At 36.8% G+C, this 18664-nt stretch overlaps 1 protein-coding gene across 6 annotated transcripts in view; it reads right to left on the bottom strand.

Annotated features, from left to right (window-relative positions):
• The window catches only part of IBTK (inhibitor of Bruton tyrosine kinase), a 109198-nt gene that overhangs the window by 69837 nt on the left and 20697 nt on the right, over positions 1 to 18664 (bottom strand). For all 6 annotated transcript variants that reach the window (XM_045867158.3, XM_045867155.3, XM_045867156.3 and 3 more), the window contains 6 exons: positions 9252 to 9362; positions 7001 to 7171; positions 3848 to 3965; positions 3582 to 3762; positions 3031 to 3154; positions 1064 to 1241 (listed from right to left, as the gene is read on the bottom strand). In XM_045867158.3, the coding sequence (XP_045723114.1) occupies positions 1064 to 1241; positions 3031 to 3154; positions 3582 to 3762; positions 3848 to 3965; positions 7001 to 7171; positions 9252 to 9362 (883 nt within the window). The remainder of the gene's footprint in view (positions 1 to 1063; positions 1242 to 3030; positions 3155 to 3581; positions 3763 to 3847; positions 3966 to 7000; positions 7172 to 9251; positions 9363 to 18664) is intronic.

Genomic DNA, 18664 nt, shown 5'->3' on the forward strand with positions numbered 1-18664 from the left:
AAAAATTAGGAAAAGCCCTGGGACTACTAAACAAAATTGAAAACCTGAAGGTCAATGTGACTGGAGAGTGGTAAATGAAAGGGAGTTCAGAGACACAGACAAGGGTCAGAGCAGGAGCTTTCAGGACAATGTTCAGGAAGTGAGGAAACCATTAAAGAGTTTTAAACACAGGAATATTAGAATCTGATCTGAAAAGATCATTCTGATAATCCATTAAGAACAGATAAGAAGAGTACAAATAAGGAAAACTTATTTTTTGCGGTAGTCCATGTGAGTAGGGCTAGGGTGGGACCAATGAACTATGAATAGGTAAATGAATTCTAGTTTTTCCAGAAGAAAAATCAACAGATAATAATTATGGATGAAAGAAAAAAGTTGGTAACCTAAGTTAAAAAACAATTCAAGTAATTCAAAAATGTATAAATTTATAATCAGATAAAATTAAGAATGAACTATATAATGAATAACTTCTATTTTCAATGGTGGCACCTTAATTAAAGCTATCCTTTATATTCATCAAGTAATGAAATAAAACATCTCTATTTAGCAACCGCTTAATTCAACTACTTTTATTTTTTAAAATTCTCATTAATATAAAAACTTCATTCTTCCCGTAATTTCCCTTTAAGCCATGAAATGTACCTTTTAAAACTTTAATTTTAAACATACAAGTGGCGGGAAAATATATATATATAGTATAAGCCACTTAATTCTCAATTTAGGGAAGAAGAGAAAAAATAGAGCTTGGAAGATGGTTTAAAAGCATCTGGGAAGTTTTTCTTTAAACTTTATACTTCCCTGGCCCTAGAGCCAAGTAGTCATCTACTATTACTGATAGGAATGCACCATGACCTCAGGATATACTGAGACAGATAAATGTTTGAAAACCAAACTTAAGTGAATTGAAATCACTGTTTACCCGCGCACACACGCAAACCAAAATCAAAATAGGAGACTTAAGGGTAAAAACCTACCAACACTTGTCAAACCTAATGAGAAACACTTGTGAAATTAAAGGTTAACTGAAAAGTACTTTATGCACTATTCACATATATGAACTCACCTTTCTTTTCAGAATTCTTTTTTTTTTCTTCAAACCATTTCCCTCTAAATCCTTCCCCATCTTGTGTGACAAATAAAATGTCTTTTCTATTTAAAGCAATGTCAGAAATGAAGACCTGGCGTGGATAGGCCCATCGACACTGCTTCACAGAACTGCTGACTGATCTCCAACAAAATACCTAAAATAAGCCCAAATTACATTAGAATATATATTCCCATACATCATCTGAACAACCAAAAAGGGAAATTGCAAGATAATATCTCTAAAACAAAAGCTCTGATTAATGTTTCCATGTTCATTCTTTCACAGGAAAAGATACTATAAAAATCAATTTATTTTTAAAGAACTGTATCTTTCATTAAAAGTACATCAAGCAAATATGAAGCATTAAAAATATTTCAAAGACATTCCTCTTAAGAAGTAATATTCAATATTACTTGTTTTTCTCAAATCTATCTGCTACAATGCTAAAGGAAAACAAAAATATGAAAGCTAAAACTTAGATATCAGACTTGTAATACCATCTGTTTGCAAGAAGAATGAAAAATCACCCTATTGAAAATCCAAACTTTAACTCTCAAGAAAAAAAAAAGAGATGTATGAATAACCCAATTATATAACTAAAACAAAATCTTACAGACAGAAAAATCTTAATAGAGTTCAATGGCTTCCAAGTGCTTCTGCAAATCTTAGAATTCCTGAGAAATGACTTAGAACCTGCTGCTCAGGGATGGAGAGAATGAGAGGTATGGTGTTGAGTTTCCCAATCCAGTTTTATCCAGAACAGTAACTCTTGTCTGCTTCATATATTTGCATTCCAAGAAAGATTTCATTTGAAAAATTAACACTGATGATTTTTAAAAGTTCAATTCCCCTCATATTTAAGAAAACTAAAACACAAAATGGTATCTGCCAAGATCACTCAAAAGTTACATAAAAAAAAAAAAAAAGACTATACTGATTGATTCCTTCAGAGACTGGTTTTCATAGTAAGATTCTAATTTTCCAGAAAGTAATGATCCAGAGGTATACACTAGATCCATATTAATATAAATGAAACACATCCTAGAGTCAAATGTTTTTTATACTATTTTATGTAATCCCATGCCACTGCTTCCTTCCATTAGTACAAAATTAGAGTTCTAATTCTAATATAGTTCCCCATATTAAAATGATTGACTACAGATTTATACCTGTTAAGTACCAGTAGGTGGAGCTTTATGATTAATTCTTCAATTTCCAAAATGTCAAATTTTATAGCACTTTATAAACCTCAGAAAACAATCTCGTTGTATGTTCCTATTTGACAAGCAAAAAGCAGAAGGCAATCTGTGTTTTTCTAGCTACAGTGTAAAACTCTTTGTGTTACTAAGTTATATTTTTAATTTAACAATTTCATTAGAGAAATGTACTGATATATTTGCATAGGGAACAAAATTGAACTCTACTTAAATGGAAAGAGATTAGAGATTCTTCCTACAGTGATCTAGGAATGCAGCTATAGTCTCTAAAAATACACATTATGTCTACATTTGTTTAAAACTAAATCTGGGAAAAATTTTCTAATTACGCAACAAATTTTTAATATCGCCTGTTTAGCTTTTTATTTTTTTAAGTAGCAGTTATATAAAATATCTCCTATCTATGCAATTCGATATCTTCATCAGTACTCAGTATACATATCAAATAATATATCAAAATCCCTTATTTCCATTTTAAGCACAGTAAATGAAATTTTAAGCTACAGTTTAACAAAGCTGTACTGTGCAACATTAGTTAAATGTCATCAAACTTTCTTTGAAATACCAGCTCCATACTAATTAGTACTGGATGTCAAAAATAAGTAGAGAAACAAAGTCAATAGGAATCATTATCATAGTAACACATGTTCACATTATCAGGTCCCTTATAGCTATCAACTCACAACAAAATTACTTTAATATACTTCTACATAAATATACACTCACCCTTCCAGCTCCATCCATTGCAAGAATGCAAATTTTTTGACCTCCATTTTCTTTCAAATTTTCAGGATCAACCTTGTATTCCATACGCCCCCCAGAAACAAGAACTTTTTTCAAGTTTAGTTGTCTAGGTCAAAAAGAAAATTCTTCATTAATATGTTTTCTAAAATACACATGCTCAATTTTAAAGAAATTACTAATCAAACAATAATCTAGGGTGATATATGTGAAAGGTGAAGTAAGACGATTTGGCCTTTGATAACCTTAGTCCCTCCTTTCTGTAAGTTTCCCTTATATAATGGCTGTTTCTTTTTATAGCAAGTCCTTCCCTCCCAAATGCCACTACCCATACATATACACACTTGCGACACCTAAAGCCCCACTTAAGAATGCACACGTTTACTCTACTTTTGACTTTCCCTTTCAGTTTTAAATTTTCTCTGCCCAGTTTTCTCCATCTGACACTCCAGAGCATAGCATAAAGCTGATACTCAGTTTTGCTGGAAGAACTGAATTATTATTAAGGTTGTATTTCTTTACAAAAATACACATACTTAGAAGCCATCTTCTTGCACTGATAGTCTGTAAGTAAGTAAATATCTCCCCTTGTGGTAACACAGACTGTGGCCCCATCACTTGCAGCAACCAAAGACAAAGTGATATCCTTATGATGAAGGGCAGAGACTTGACGAGGAGCAGTTACATACTTTTCTCCATTGGGATCTGGCAAATAACCTAAAAAAATTACACAAATAAATCACAAAATATCCATCTTAAAAATTCAATTTATTTTTCAGATATTGTCATCAAGATTTCTTACCCAGTTGTCCACCATTTAGCCCCATAGTGTAAACAGCTTCTCTAGTCCACAGCACCGTATGAAACCTGCCTGCTGCTACTCCAATGATTGTCCTTCCTTTCAGATATTTTGCCTGCATCTATTCAAAAAGACAAGCAAGACAGCAGTTTATTATATTATTAAGAACTTGTACAATTTTTAAAAGATCCAGTAGACCAGAGTAGCAAATATATCACATACTAACTACCAGTAAGGGCAGAATTCACTAATAGATCTTAGCACTAACACTGAGAATCCAACTCTTCTCAGAACACAAGATACTTTGATGTAGCCACTTTAAATCAGCAGATTTAACATATAAAAAATTGACCTGATAGAAAAACCAAATCATCCAACCTGTCAACAAGCAATATGTAAAGCCCGGCATTCTCATTCTATCAGAAAATACAGTACTTTTAAATTTGACATATTCAGGGTCTCTCAACAGTGGCACTATTGACATTTTCAGCCAGATGACTCCTATTGATATAACATATCACACTGATTCTTGTAGTAATATTGAACCACCCTTGCACCCCAGGAATAGCCAAAGCAATCTCAAAAAAGAAAACCAAAACTGGAGTTATCATAATTCCAGATATCGTTATATTATAAAACAGTAATAATGAGAACAGTATGGTATTAGCACAAAAACAGATACATAGATCAATGGAACAGAACAGAAAATCCAGAAATAAACCCACAATTACATGGTTAATTAATCTTCAACAAAGGAGGAATGAATGTTTACAATGGGAAAAAGACAGTCTCTTCAATGAATGGTACTGGGAAAACTGGACAGCAACATACAAAAGAAAGAAACTGGACCACTTTCTCTCACCATACACAAAATAAATTCAAAATGGATTAAAGACCTAAATGTGAGACCTGAAACCACAAAGATCCTTGAAGAGAACACAGGCAGTAAAGTATCTGACACTGGCTGTAGCAACTTTTTTCTCGATATGTTTCCTGAGGCAAGGGAAACAAAAGCAGAAATAAACCACATCAAAACAAAAAGTTTCTACACAGCGAAGGAAACAATTAACAAAACTAAAGGGCAACCTATGGAATGGAAGAAGATATTTGCAAATGACATATCCAATAAAGGTGTAGTATCCAAAATATATAAAGACCTCATACAACTTAATACCCAAAAAACAAATAATCCAATTAAAATATGGGCAGAAGACATGAACAGACATATCTCCAAAGAAGACATACAGATGGCCAAGAGACACATAAAAAGATGTTCATCATCAGGGAAATACAAATCAAAACTATAATAAGATACCTACCTCACACCTGACAGAATGGCTAAAATAAAAAACACAACAAGTGCGGGCAAAGATGTGGAGAAAGGGGAACCCTCCTGCACTGCTGGCAGGAATGCAAACTATTGCAGCTACTGTGGAAAACAGTGTTGAGGTTTCTCAAAAAATTAAAAATAGAACTAGCCTATGAGCTAGGAATTATACTACTGGGTATTTACCCAGAAAACACAAAAACACTAATTTAAAGGTATACATGCACCCCTATGTTTATTGTAGCATTATTTACAATAACCAAACTATGGAAACAGCCAAGTGCCAATCAATAAATGAATGGATAAAGATGTGTGTACACACAAACACACACACACACACACACACACACCCCAATGGAATATTATTCAGCCATAAAAAAGAATGAAATCTTGTCATTTGCAACAACATGGATGGAGCTAGAGTACAATGCCGAGGGAAAAAAAAAAAAAAGTCAGAGAAAGACAAATACCATATGATCTCACTCATATGTGGAATTTAATAAAAAAAAAGAGCAAAGGAAAAAAAGAGAGCGACAAAAACAAATCAAGAAAGAGACCCTTAACTGTAGAGAACAAACTAATGGTCACCACAGGGGAGGTAGGTTGGGGAATGAATGAAACAAGTGATGGGGATTAAAAAAATAAAAGAAAATGAAAAAAAAAGAAAGAAAAGAAAAAATACTGGACATATTCAGGGTCTCCCAACAGTGGCACTACTGACATTTTCAGCCAGATGAATCCTTGTTGTAGGGGACTACCCTGTAAACTGTAGTTTTAGCAGCATCCCTGGACTCTACCTACTAGATGTCAGTAGCACGATTTCCGCTCCCACCCCCAGTTGTGACAACTAAAAATGTCTCTGCACATTGCCAAATGGCTCCTGGGGATGCAAAAGTAACTGAGAATACTGAATATGTCCATATCAACCTAAAGCTCCAAGATAGCCACACAATAAGAATAAATACAGGAATAAAATCTATCATTTGTAAAGAAATCTATGATTAAATATCCACGAAGTCCACGTCTGTAGAAAATGGATCTTCCAACCAAAAAGTACCACAGATTGGAGATTACCTCTAACAACTTCTCAGTAATTCCTATTGATTCATTAGTCATCCAGAATGGAAAAGCATTAGATTTAAAAGTTTATTAATAAAAAATGTATATCTAGTAATAATCTTAAATCCAGGAGATTAAACCAGTAAAGAAACTTCACCTCTGAAATACAAAATTTTATGAGCTGAAAACTCATTTGTTATTGAGTGATGATTCTAGCAACATATTAATTTAGAGCACCAGTCCTAGTTCTTTGAACTAGGTCTGTGAAGTACTCTTGAGTAAAGAGTACCTTCTGGTAGTGGCTGTGCAAATGGGAGGGGGAAATTAGAATAAACAGTGGCTTTTGGGCCCATGTCCCCTGACATAAACTTGCCATGTATATTTTCGGTGCAGAGGAAGATTTTCCATGAGGCCAGCAAGCTTAGTGTTCTGGGTAACTCACTTCCATGGCCATTTTGCATTTATAACTTCATATTTTTTCTTAAGGAGGGACTCAAAATTATTTGTTTCAAACCGCAAAAATGTGGATCCCCCTCTGCTTATAAATACTTAAAAAGCTGAAACTAAAGCACTTTGGGGCCTAATTTCCTAAGTGCCTTCTCTTTTACTCCAAACAAATGCTAATTTGTACAATGCTTAATGTCTCCTGTGAAAAATAAAGTATATACCATCAAATATAAGTAAAATAAATTGCATATCAATACCTTCCATCTTTTTGTCCATACAGGTTTTATAGCAAATAGTCACCTTGTTTTAAAAAGGAAGCTTACCTGTCTGGGTACATTACAACTGGAAGGTGGAGGAATAATTCCTAATTGATGAAAAATATTCAGACCAAAAGTATAAACACATCCATCTTCAGTCAGTACAACAGTATGATCCTTAGCAGCTGCCACTTGGGAACAATTATGACCACTCAGTCCTTCCACAAGCCTAGGGATCTACAAAATAAAATTAACTTTAATATATTTTTTCTTTTTTTTTTTTCTTCTTAAAGAAAGGCAGACTACCACGTGCAGTGCCTCATCTGGATGTGTCTGGAGTCTTGGAAACTTGACTACCCTGCATTCTCCTACAAATGGACTTGAGAGCTTGTTTGGAGGTTCTCACAGGGGAGCGCAGCTATTCGTATACCCCTGACCCAAGAATGGTCCTCCTCTATCAGGGACGGCCGTCCTCTTCAACGGAGCGCGCAGCTTCGGGAGGGACGCACATGGAGAGGTGAGGGAGGAAGGGGACACCTGCCTAGCCAGCCAGATCAGCTGAATCAACCCTGGCGATCAATGGAGTGACAGATGTCGCAACCAGATCACCCTCACATCCTATAATATATTAACCATTTATATAAAAATACAAATAGAGTCTGGTGATACTATATCCAAATGACATGACTAATAAATGGCTGATCTATCATGGGTAAACTCTACAATTTAGCAAGGGATAAGTGAGTTTAACAGGATATGGACATTAGTTTATGAGTAAAATACAAAACCCCAGTATGGACATTTCAGTAAAATAATTCAATCCAACAAGTGATTTTTGAGCCCTTATCATACACCAAGTGCAAATTTGGTTGGTATAAATAAAGGGAGCTCTTCAGCCAAAGTATTCACTGATGTATTGAAAAAAATAAATAAAAATACAGGAAAATACAGGTGTGAGGAGTAAATGAGTTGGTAAGTATAAAAAACAACAGTCTGACACTGCATAAAATGAAAATAATGTCTATAATCTCAAAGGGTTGCTGTGAGGCTTAAGTCAAGGTAATGATACTGCTTGAAAAGCATCACTGATGCCTAGAACATAATGAACCCATGAGAAATGGGTGTTGTCATAGCTGTCCCTTCTTTTTAAAGCACCCTTTAATAGATAAATATACCAGTAATCCTGTCAAAAAAAATTTACCTTAAAAAAAACCTACTGAGGCAACTTTACTGAATGCACTAATTATTAGGTTTCTTCCAATTAGCACTAAGTTTCAGTGCCGTAAGACTCAATTTTGTGATTATACAATGAAAATACGGGCTCAACTTTTTAAATTTTTTTTTAAGATTTATTTATTTAGAGAGAGCACACACACGCAAGAAGGGGGAGGGGCAGAGGGAAAGAATCTTCAAGCAGACTCCCCACTGAGTGCAGAGCCCTACACAGGGCTAAATCTCACAATCCGTGAGATCATGACCTGAGCTGAAACCAAGATTCAGAGGCTTAACTGACTGAGTCACTCAGGCGTCCCCTGGCTCAACTTTTAGACCACAAATACTTTGATGAGAAGTTAAAAAAAAAAACAAAAAAACACCAGGGTTTTGTAATTAGTCTGACTTATGGGGCACCTGGGTGACTCAGTTAAGTGGCTGCCTTCAGCTCAGGTCATAATCTTGGGATCCTGGGATCAAGCCATGTTGAGCTCCCTGCATGGGGAGTCTGCTTCTCCCTCTCCCTCTGCCACTCCCCTTACTTGTGCTCACATGCGTTCTCTCTCTCCATCAAATAAATAAATCTTAAAAAAAAAAAACAATAGTCTGACTTTTAAAATTTCAACTATGGAAATATTTTAAGGCTTATTTATATGCTCTCCTGTCCCAGTATTTGCCAAATACAAAATATAATTTTCCTTTGATGCTTTAGAATTCGGTATATCTAAATCCTTTAATTTGAACATGATATACCAAGAAACTGATTTTTTTAAAAAGATTTATTTATTTATTTCAGAGAGACGGAAAAAGAGAGTGTACAGGGAGTCTGCTTCCCCTCACCTACTGCCCCTGCTGAGCAGTGAGCCCATAACATGGCTCTATTCCCTGACCCGGAGAGCAGGACCTGAGCTGAAACCAAGAGTCAGAGGCTTAACTGACTAAGCCACCCAAGTGACCCAACTAATTTATTTAACTCTACTATCAATTGTTATATTACTCTCCGCTTACAGTAGATTAAAAATAATATTTTTTTAATTAACTGAAGTTTCCGTGTTATGGAAATTTTACTGAAGTTACCTAAAATGTGTAATGACATTTCAATTACCAAGCATGTCTGTTCATCTCCATGGCCTAAACGTCCTCCGGGACCATGACCACAGGTATAAACCTGCCCTTTCTGAGACAGAAACACTGAATGAAATTTACAAAGCACCACCTAAGAAAAAACAAAAGAATATTGTTAAATTTCTCTGAATAAAATATCCTTTATTTTATAAAAAAAATAAATTACTGCTAACTATTTAAGCTGGATGATGGGTAAGTGGGGATTTATTATATGTTCTAATTTGAACATGTTCTATAATAAAAATTAAAAATATATACGCTTTATTTTAAAACCATGTCTACAAACATTGACAAATGGGAATAAGAACAAAAAAGAAATTAGAAATATGTTACCCACAAAAGAGACTAAACAAAGGACATGAAAATCTCAAATGTTCAACTACAAAAAGCAGTAGCCAGCTGTTTTCCAACTTTATAGAATCCCAAACAAGAACTGGGCAGTGCAACACGAAGCACAAATATTAACAAATACTGATATATGTTATTTAAGAAAATAATGGAAATGGCTTAAGTGTATTTTAAAAAAAACAACATCCCCTATACAGGGATTGATGGCTAGATAATATGTCCTTTTAATATCTCTGATTTTGTCTAATATATCTCTAATATCATTACATGACTTTAAATAATTCTCTGTTTTCAAGTTTTACTCTCCTCCCATTTCCTTTTCTACCTGCCATCTTTCCAACACCCTCCATGCCCTCTTGACACAGAATTACATGTTCACAGACTCTTACCAAAAGATAAGGGTACTTAAATGACTGAACTTCATCAAAAAGAAGTAACAGAAAATCAACAGCAGTTTTAAATACAGGCATAGCTCAGAGATAATGTGGGTTTGGTTCTAGATCACTAAAATAGGGGAAATTTCCCAGTAAAGTGAGTCAAATAAATTTTTGGTTTCCAAGAGCATATAAAAGTTATGTTTAAATTATACTGTAGTCTGTTAAGTATGCAATAGCACTGTGTCTTTTAAAAAAAAATGATTTACATATCTTAATTTTTAAAATATTTTATTGCTAGAAAGTGCCAACCATCATCTGATCTTTCAGCAAGTCACAATCTTTTTGCTGGTTAATGGTCTTGCTTCAGTGTTGATGGCTGCTGACTGATCAGGGTGATGCTTGCAGAAAGTGAGGATGGCTATGGCAATTTCTTAAAACAAGTCAATGGTGAAGTTTGCCAAATCAACTGACTCGTCCTTTCATGAATGATTTCTCTGTAGCATGCAATGCTATTTAATAGCATTTTACCCACAGCAGAACCTCTTCAAAAACTGCAATCAATCCTCTCAAACCCTGCCACTGCTTTATCAACTAAGTTTATAAACTATTCTAAATCCTCTGTTGTCATTTGAACAGACTTCACAGCATGTTCACCAGGAGTAGATTCCATCTCAAGACACCATTCTCTTTGCTCATCCATGAAAAACAACTCCTCAGCCCATCAAGTTTGATCATGAGATGGTAGCAATTCAGGCCCACTTCAGGCTCCACTTCTAATTCTAGTTGCCCTGCTATTTCCACCACATCTGCACTCACTTTCCCCAATGAAGTCTTGAACCCCTCAAAATCATCCATGAAGGTTGGAATCCACTTTTTTAATTGTTTAAATTTTATTATGTTAATCACCATACATTGCATCATTAGTTTTTGATGGTACTGTTCCATGATTCATTGTTTGCATATAACACCCAGTGCTCCATTCAGTACGTGCCTCCTTAATACCCATCACTAGGCTAACCCATCCCCCCACGCCCCTCCCCTCTACAACCCTAAGTTTGTTTCTCAGAGCCCATAGTCTCTCATGGTTCATCTCCCCCTCCGATTTCCCCCCCTTCATTTTTCCCTTCCTGCTATATATATATATTTTTTTAACATATAATGTATTACTTGTTTCAGAGCTACAGGTCTGTGATTCAACAGTCTTACACAATTCACAGTGCTCACCATAGCACATAACATCCCCAATGTCTATCACCCAACCACCCCATCCCTACAAACCCCACCACTCCAGCAACCCTCAGTTTGTTTCCTGAGATTAAGAATTCCTCGTATCAGTGAGATCATGATACATATCTTTCTCTGATTGACCTATTTTGCTCAGCATAATACCCTTTAGTTCCACCCACATTGTTGCAAATGGCAAGATTTCATTCCTTTTGATGGCTGTATAATATTCCATTGTATATATACACATCTTCTTTATCCATTCATCTATTGAAGGACATCTTGGCTCCTTCCATAGTTTGACTATTGTGGACATTGCTGCTATAAACATCGGGGTGCACGTACCCTTTCGGATCCCTACTTTTGTATCTTTGGGGTAAATACCCAGTAGTGCCATTGCTGGATCATATGGTAGCTCTATTTTCAACTTTTTGAGGAACCTCCATACTGTTTTCCAGAGTGGCTGCACCAGCTCCCACCAACAGTGTAGGAGGGTTCCCCTTTCTCCGCATCCCCGCCAACACCTGTGGTTTCCTGACTTGTTAATTTTAGCCATTCTGACTGGTGTGAGGTGGTATCTCACTGAGGTTTTGATTTGGATTTCCCTGATGCCGAGCAATGTTGAGCACTTTTTCATGTGTCTGTTGGCCATTTGGATGTCTTCTTTGCAGAAATGTCTGTTCATGTCTTCTGCCCATTTCTTGATAGGATTCTTTGTTCTCTGGGTGTTGAGTTTGATGAGTTCTTTATAGATTTTGGATACTAGCCCTTTATCTGATATGTCATTTGCAAATATCTTCTCCTATTCTGTCAGTTGTCTTTTGGTTTTGTTGACTATTTCTTTTGCTGTGCAAAAGCTTTTTATCTTGATGAAGTCCCAATAGTTCATTTTTGCCCTTGCTCCCCTTGCCTTTGGTGATCTTTCTAGGAAGAAGTTGCTGTGGCTGAGGTCGAAGAGGTTGCTGCCTGTGTTCTCCTTTAGGATTTTGATGGACTCCTGTCTCACGATGAGGTCTTTCAACCATTTGGAGTCTATTTTTGTGTGTGGTGTAAGGAGTTTCATTCTTCTGCATGTGGCTGTCCAATTTTCCCAACACCATTTGTTGAAGAGACTGTCTTTCTTCCACTGGACATTCTTTCCTGCTTTGTCAAAGATGAGTAGACCATAGAGTTGAGGGTCCATTTCTGGGCTCTCTATTCTGTTCCATTGATCTATGTGTCTGTTTTTGTGCCAGTTCCATACTCTCTTGATGATGACAGCTTCGTAATAGAGCTTGAAGTCCGGAATTGTGATGCCACCAGCTTTGCTTTTTTTTTTTTTTTCCAACATTCCTCTGGCTATTCAGGGTCTCTTCTGGTTCCATACAAATTTTAGGATTATTTGTTCCATTACTTTGAAAAAAGTGGATGGTATTTCGATCAGGATTGCATTAAATGTGTAGATTGCTCTAGATAGCGTTGACATCTTCACAGTATTTGTTCTTCCAATCCATGAGCATAGAAAGTTGTTCCATTTCTTTGTGTCTTCCTCAATTTCTTTCATGAGTATTTTATAGTTTTCTGAGTACAGATCCTTTGCCTCTTTGGCAAAGGTTAGATTTATTCCTAGGTATCTTGTGGTTTTGGGTGCAATTGTAAATGGGATCGACTCCTTAATTTCTCTTTCTTCTGTCTTGTTGTTGGTATATAGGAATGCCACTGATTTCTGTACATTGATTTTATATCCTGCCACTTTACTGAATTCCTGTATGAGTTCTAGCAGTTATGGAGTGGAGTCTTTTGGGTTTTCCACATAAAGTACCATGTCATCTGCAAAGAGTGAGAGTTTGACTTCTTCTTTGCCGATTTGGATGCCTTCTCTTTCTTTCTGTTGTCTGATTGCTGTGGCTAGCACTTCTAATACTATGTTGAATAGCAGTGATGATAGTGGACATCCCTGCCGTGTTCCTGACCTTAGGGGAAAAGCTCTCAGTTTTTCCCCATTGAGAATGATATTTGCTGTGGGTTTTTCATAGATGGCTTTTATGATATTGAGGTATGTACCCTCTATCCCTATACTCTGAAGAGTTTTGATCAAGAAAGGATGCTGTACTTTGTCAAATGCTTTTTCTGCATCTATTGAGAGGATCATATGGTTCTTGTTCTTTCTTTTATTAATGTATTGTATCAGATTGATTTATTTGCAGATGTTGAACCAAACTTGCAGCCCAGGGATAAATCCCACTTGGTTGTGGTGAATAATCCTTTTAATGTACTGTTGGATCCTATTGGCGAGTATTTTGGTGAGAATATTTGCATCCATGTTCATCAAGGATATTGGTCTGTAATTCTCCTTTTTGATGGGGTCTTTGTCTGGTTTGGGGATCAAGGTAATGGTGGCCTCATAAAATGAGTTTGGAAGTTTTCCTTCCATTTCTATTTTTTGGAGCAGTTTCAGAAGAATAGGTATTAATTCTTCTTGAAATGTTTGGTAGAATTCCCCTGGGAAGCCATCTGGCCCTGGGCTTTTGTTTGTTGGGAGATTTTTGATGACTGCTTCAATTTCCTTAGTGGTTATAGGTCTGTTCAGGTTTTCTATTTCTTCCTGGTTCAGTTTTGGTAGTTGATACATCTCTAGGAATGCATCCATTTCTTCCAGATTATCTAATTTGCTGGCATAGAGTTGCTCATAATACGTTCTAATTGTTTGTATTTCTTTGGTGTTGGTTGTGATCTCTCCTCTTTCATTCATGATTTTATTTATTTGGGTCCTTTCTCTTTTCTTTTTGATAAGTGTGGCCAGGGGTTTATCAATCTTGTTGATTCTTTCAAAGAACCAGCTCCTAGTTTCATTGATCTGTTCTACTTTCTTTCGGTTTCTATTTCATTGATTTCTGCTCTGATCTTTATGATTTCTCTTCTCCTGCTGGGTTTAGGCTTTATTTGCTGTTCTTTCTCCAGCTCCTTTAGTGTAGGGTTAGGTTGTGTATTTGAGACCTTTCTCGATCTTAAGAAAGGCTTGTATTGCTATATACTTTCCTCTTAGGACTGCCTTTGCTGCATCCCAAAGATTTTGAATAGTTGTGTTTTCATTTTCATTGGTTTCCTTGGATTTTTTTTAATTCTTCTTTAATTTCCAGGTTGACTCATTCATTCTTCAGTAGGATGCTCTTTAGCCTCCATGTTTTTGAGTTCTTTCCGACTTTCCTCTTGTGACTGAGTTCTAGTTTTAAAGCACTGTGGTCTGAAAACAGGCAGGGAATGATCCCAATCTTTTGGTACCGGTTAAGACCTGATTTGTGACCTAGGATGTGATCTATTCTAGAGAATGTTCCATGGGCACTAGAGAAGAATGTGTATTCCATTGCTTTGGGGTGGAAATATTCTGAATATGTCTGTGAAGTCCATTTGGTCCAGTGTGTCATTTAAAGTCTTTATTTCCTTGTTGATCTTTTGCTTAGATGATCTGTCCATTTCAGTGAGGGGGGTGTTAAAGTCCCCCACTATTATTATATTCTTGTCAATGTGTTTCTTTGCTTTTGTTATTAATTGCCTTATATAACTGGCTGCTCCCATGTTAGGGGCGTAGATATTTACAATTGTTAGATCTTCTTGTTGGATAGACCCTTTAAGTAGGATATAGTGTCCTTCCTCATCTCTTATTACAGTCTTTGGTTTAAAATCTAATTTGTCTGATATAAGGATTGCCGGCCCAGCTTTCTTTTGGTGTCCATTAGCATGGTCAATGGTTTTCCACCCCCTCACGTTCAATCTGGGGGTGTCTTTGGGTCTAAAATGAGTCTCTTGCAGACAGCATTATCGATGGGTCTTGTTTTTTTATCTGGCATATCTGATAGCCTGTGTCTTTGAATGGGGCATTTAGTCCATTTACATTCAGGGTAACTATTGAAAGATATGAATTTAGTGCCATTGTATGGCCTGTTAGGTGACTATTACTGTATACTGTCTGTGTTCCTTTCTGGTTCATGTTACTCTTAGGCTCTCTCTTTGCTTAGAGGACCCCTTTCAGTATTTCTTGTAGGGCTGGTTTCGTGTTTGCAAATTCCTTTAGTTTTTGTTTGTCCTGGTAGTTTTTTATCTCTCCTTCTATTTTCAATGACAGCCTAGCTGGTTATAGTATTCTTGGTTGCATATTTTTCTCATTTAGTGCTCTGAATATATCCTGCCAGTCCTTTCTGGCCTGCCAGGTCTCTGTGGATAGGTCTGTTGCCAATCTAATGTTTCTACCATTGTAGGTTACATATCTCTTCTCCCGAGCTGCTTTCAGGATTTTCTCTTTGTCTCTGAAGACTCGTAAGTTTTACTACTAGATGTCGGGTTGGTGACCTACTTTTATTGATTTTGAGGGGGGTGATCTGTGCCTCCTGGATTTTGATGCCTGTTTCCTTCCCCAAATTAGGGAAGTTCTCTGCTATAATTTGCTCCAATATACCTTCTGCCCTTCTCTTTCTTCTTCTTCTGGAATCCCAATTATTCTAATGTTGTTTCATCTGATGATATCACTCATCTCTCGAATTCTGCCTTCATGGTCCAGTAGTTGTTTATCTCTCTTTTTCTCAGCTTCTTTATTTTCCATCATTTGGTCTTCCATATCACTAATTCTCTCTTCTGCCTTATTTATCCTAGCAGTTGGAGCCTCCATTTTTTATTGCACCTCCTTAGTAGCCTTTTTGATTTCAGCTTGGTTAGATTAGTTCTTTTATTTCTCCAGCAAAGGTTTCTCTAATATCTTCCATGCTTTTTTCAAGCCCATCTAGTATCTTTAAAATTGTCATTCTGAACTCTAGTTCCGACATCTTACTAATGTCCATATTGATTAGGTCCCTGGCAGTCGGTACTGCCTCATTCTTTTTTTTGAGGTGATTTTTCCCATCTTGTCATTTTGTCCAGAGGAGAATAGATGAATGAAAGAACATAATATTAACACGGTAACAACGGCCCCCGAAAAATATACACTAAACAAATCAGAAGAGACCTGAAACCAGGGGGGAGGAAAGAAAGAAAAAAGAAAAAGAAAAAGTTAAAAAAAAAAACAAACAAAAGAATATGATCAAATATGATCAGGCTGGTGCATAGATCAGTGCCACACACTAGATTTTGGGCATATTTTGGTCTGTTAGAAGAAAGTGCCTCCCAAAATTTTAAAGAAAGAAAACTTATATATGTACAAAAATAAGGGTAAATATGATGAAGGGATGGAATATGACTGTAAAGATGAAAATTATAAAAGACTTTACAAAAGGAATAGATAAGAAGTTGGTTGAAAAAATAAAGAAGTGGATTTAAGAAAAAAAAGGAAGAGAATGTGATCAGGCAGGAGACTAGAACAAAGCCATACACTAGAGATTTAGGGTATATTTTGGTCTGTTGGAAGAAACTGTATCCCAAAATTTTAAAGAGAGAATAACATATATATATATACACACCAAACATATATATATATATACACACCAAAAATAAAGTTAACTACTATGAAGGGATAAAATATGACTCTAGAAATGGAAAATAAAAAAGATTTTTTAAAAAAGGGATAAGATGTTGGCTGAAAAAGGGTAAAAGAAAAATTCAAAAAAAAAAAAAGAAAAAGAAAATTTTAAAAATTATCTTTGAAGGACTAAAGGATCATGGGAAAAAGCCATGAATTCTATGTGCAGTATTCCCCTAGTGCTGGAGTTCTGCAGTTCTCATTGATCGGTAAACTTGGTCTTGGCTGGCTATTCCTGCTGATCTTCTGGGGGAGAGGCCTGTTGCACTGGTTTTCAAATGTCTTTGCCGGAGGCAGAATTGCCCCACCCTTGTCGGGGCGGGCTAAGTAATCTGCTCGGGTTTGCTCTCGGGAGCTTTTGTTCCCTACAAGCTTTCCGTACAGCTTTGGAAGACGAGAGTGAAAATGGCGGCCTCCCAATCTCCACCCTGGAGGAGCCAAGAACTCGGGGCCCTACTCCTCAGTGCACCCCCCAGAGAAAAGCAATCACTCCCGTCTCCCCAGTCTCCGGCCGCACTCCATGCTCACCAGGTCTGTGACCGAACATTTCTATCTCTGGCTCACGACCCTGTATGGTCTCCAAACGCAGCAGATTCCTGTGGTGCGCTCCCACGCCCCTCCTCCTGGGGCAGGAAGGGGAGTCTCCCCTGATCTGCCGCTTGTTGGGTCCCTGCTTCCAGAAAGTGGTCGCTTTTCTGTTCAGAGAGTTGCCGCTATTCTTTTCTTCGATCTCCTGTTGAGTTCATAGGTGTTTAGCATGGTTTGATCCCTATCTAGCTGAATTCCTGGGACCAGATGAAATTTAGGTCTCCTACTCCTCTGCCATCTTGCTCCTCTGGAATCGACTTCTTCTAAACTCCTGTTAATGTTGCTATTTTGACCTCTTTCCATGAATCATGAATGTTCATGGCATCTGGAATGGTGAATCCCTTCCAGAAGATTTTCAATTTATTTTGCCCAGATCCATAAGAGGAATCACTACCTATGACAACTATAGCCATATGAAATGTATTTCTTAAATAATAAGACTTGAAAGTTAAAATGACTCCTTGATCCATGGCCCACAAAATAAATGTGTTAGCAGGCATGAAAATAACATGAATTTCATTGTACCTGTCTATCAAAGCTCTTGGGTGACCAGGTGCATTATCAATGAGCAGTAACATTTTGAAAGAATCAATTTTTCTGAGCACTAGGTCTCAACAGTGGGCTTAAAACATATATTCAGTAAACCATGCAGTAAACAGATGTGCTGTCATCCAGGTGTTGTTCTAGTTTTAGAGCACAGGCAGAGGAGATTTAGCATTATTCTTAAGAACCCTAGGATTTTTAGTTTGGTTAAGTGAATGAACACTGGCTTCAGCTTCAAGTTACCAACTGCATTAAGCCCTAACAAGACAGTCAGCCTGTCCTTTGAAGCTGTGAAGCCACTCACTGACTTCTCCCAATAGAAAGCTGTTTGTCTACATTGAAAATCTTGTTTAGTGTAGCTGCCTACATTAATGATCTTAGCTAGATCTTTGGGATAACTTGCTGCAGCTTCCACATCAGCACCTGTTGCTTCACCTTCACGTTGATGTTCCAGAGACCGCTTCTTCCCTTAAACTTCATGAGCCAACCAACCTCTGCTGGCGTCAAACTTTTCTTCTGTAACTTCCTCACCTCTCTCAGCCTTCATGGAATCGAAGAGAGTTAGGGCCTGGCTCTGGATTACGTTTTGGCTGAAGGGAATGTTGTGGCTGGTTGGATCTTCTATCCAGACCGCTAAGACTTTCTCTATACCAGTAATAAGGCTGTTTCACCTTCTTACCATTTGTGTGTTCACTGGAGTAGCACTTTCATTTCCTTCAAGAACTTTTCCTTTGAATTTACAACTTAGCTAACTCTTTGGTTCAAAAGACCTAGTGTTTGGCCTATCTCTGCCTTTCTCACTAGGCTTAATCATTTTTAGCTTTTAAT

Source organism: Mirounga angustirostris, unplaced genomic scaffold, assembly GCF_029215605.1.
Source record: "Mirounga angustirostris isolate CCGP_5_RB_7025 unplaced genomic scaffold, mMirAng1.0.hap1 SCAF_8, whole genome shotgun sequence".
Taxonomy (NCBI): Eukaryota; Metazoa; Chordata; class Mammalia; order Carnivora; family Phocidae; genus Mirounga; species Mirounga angustirostris.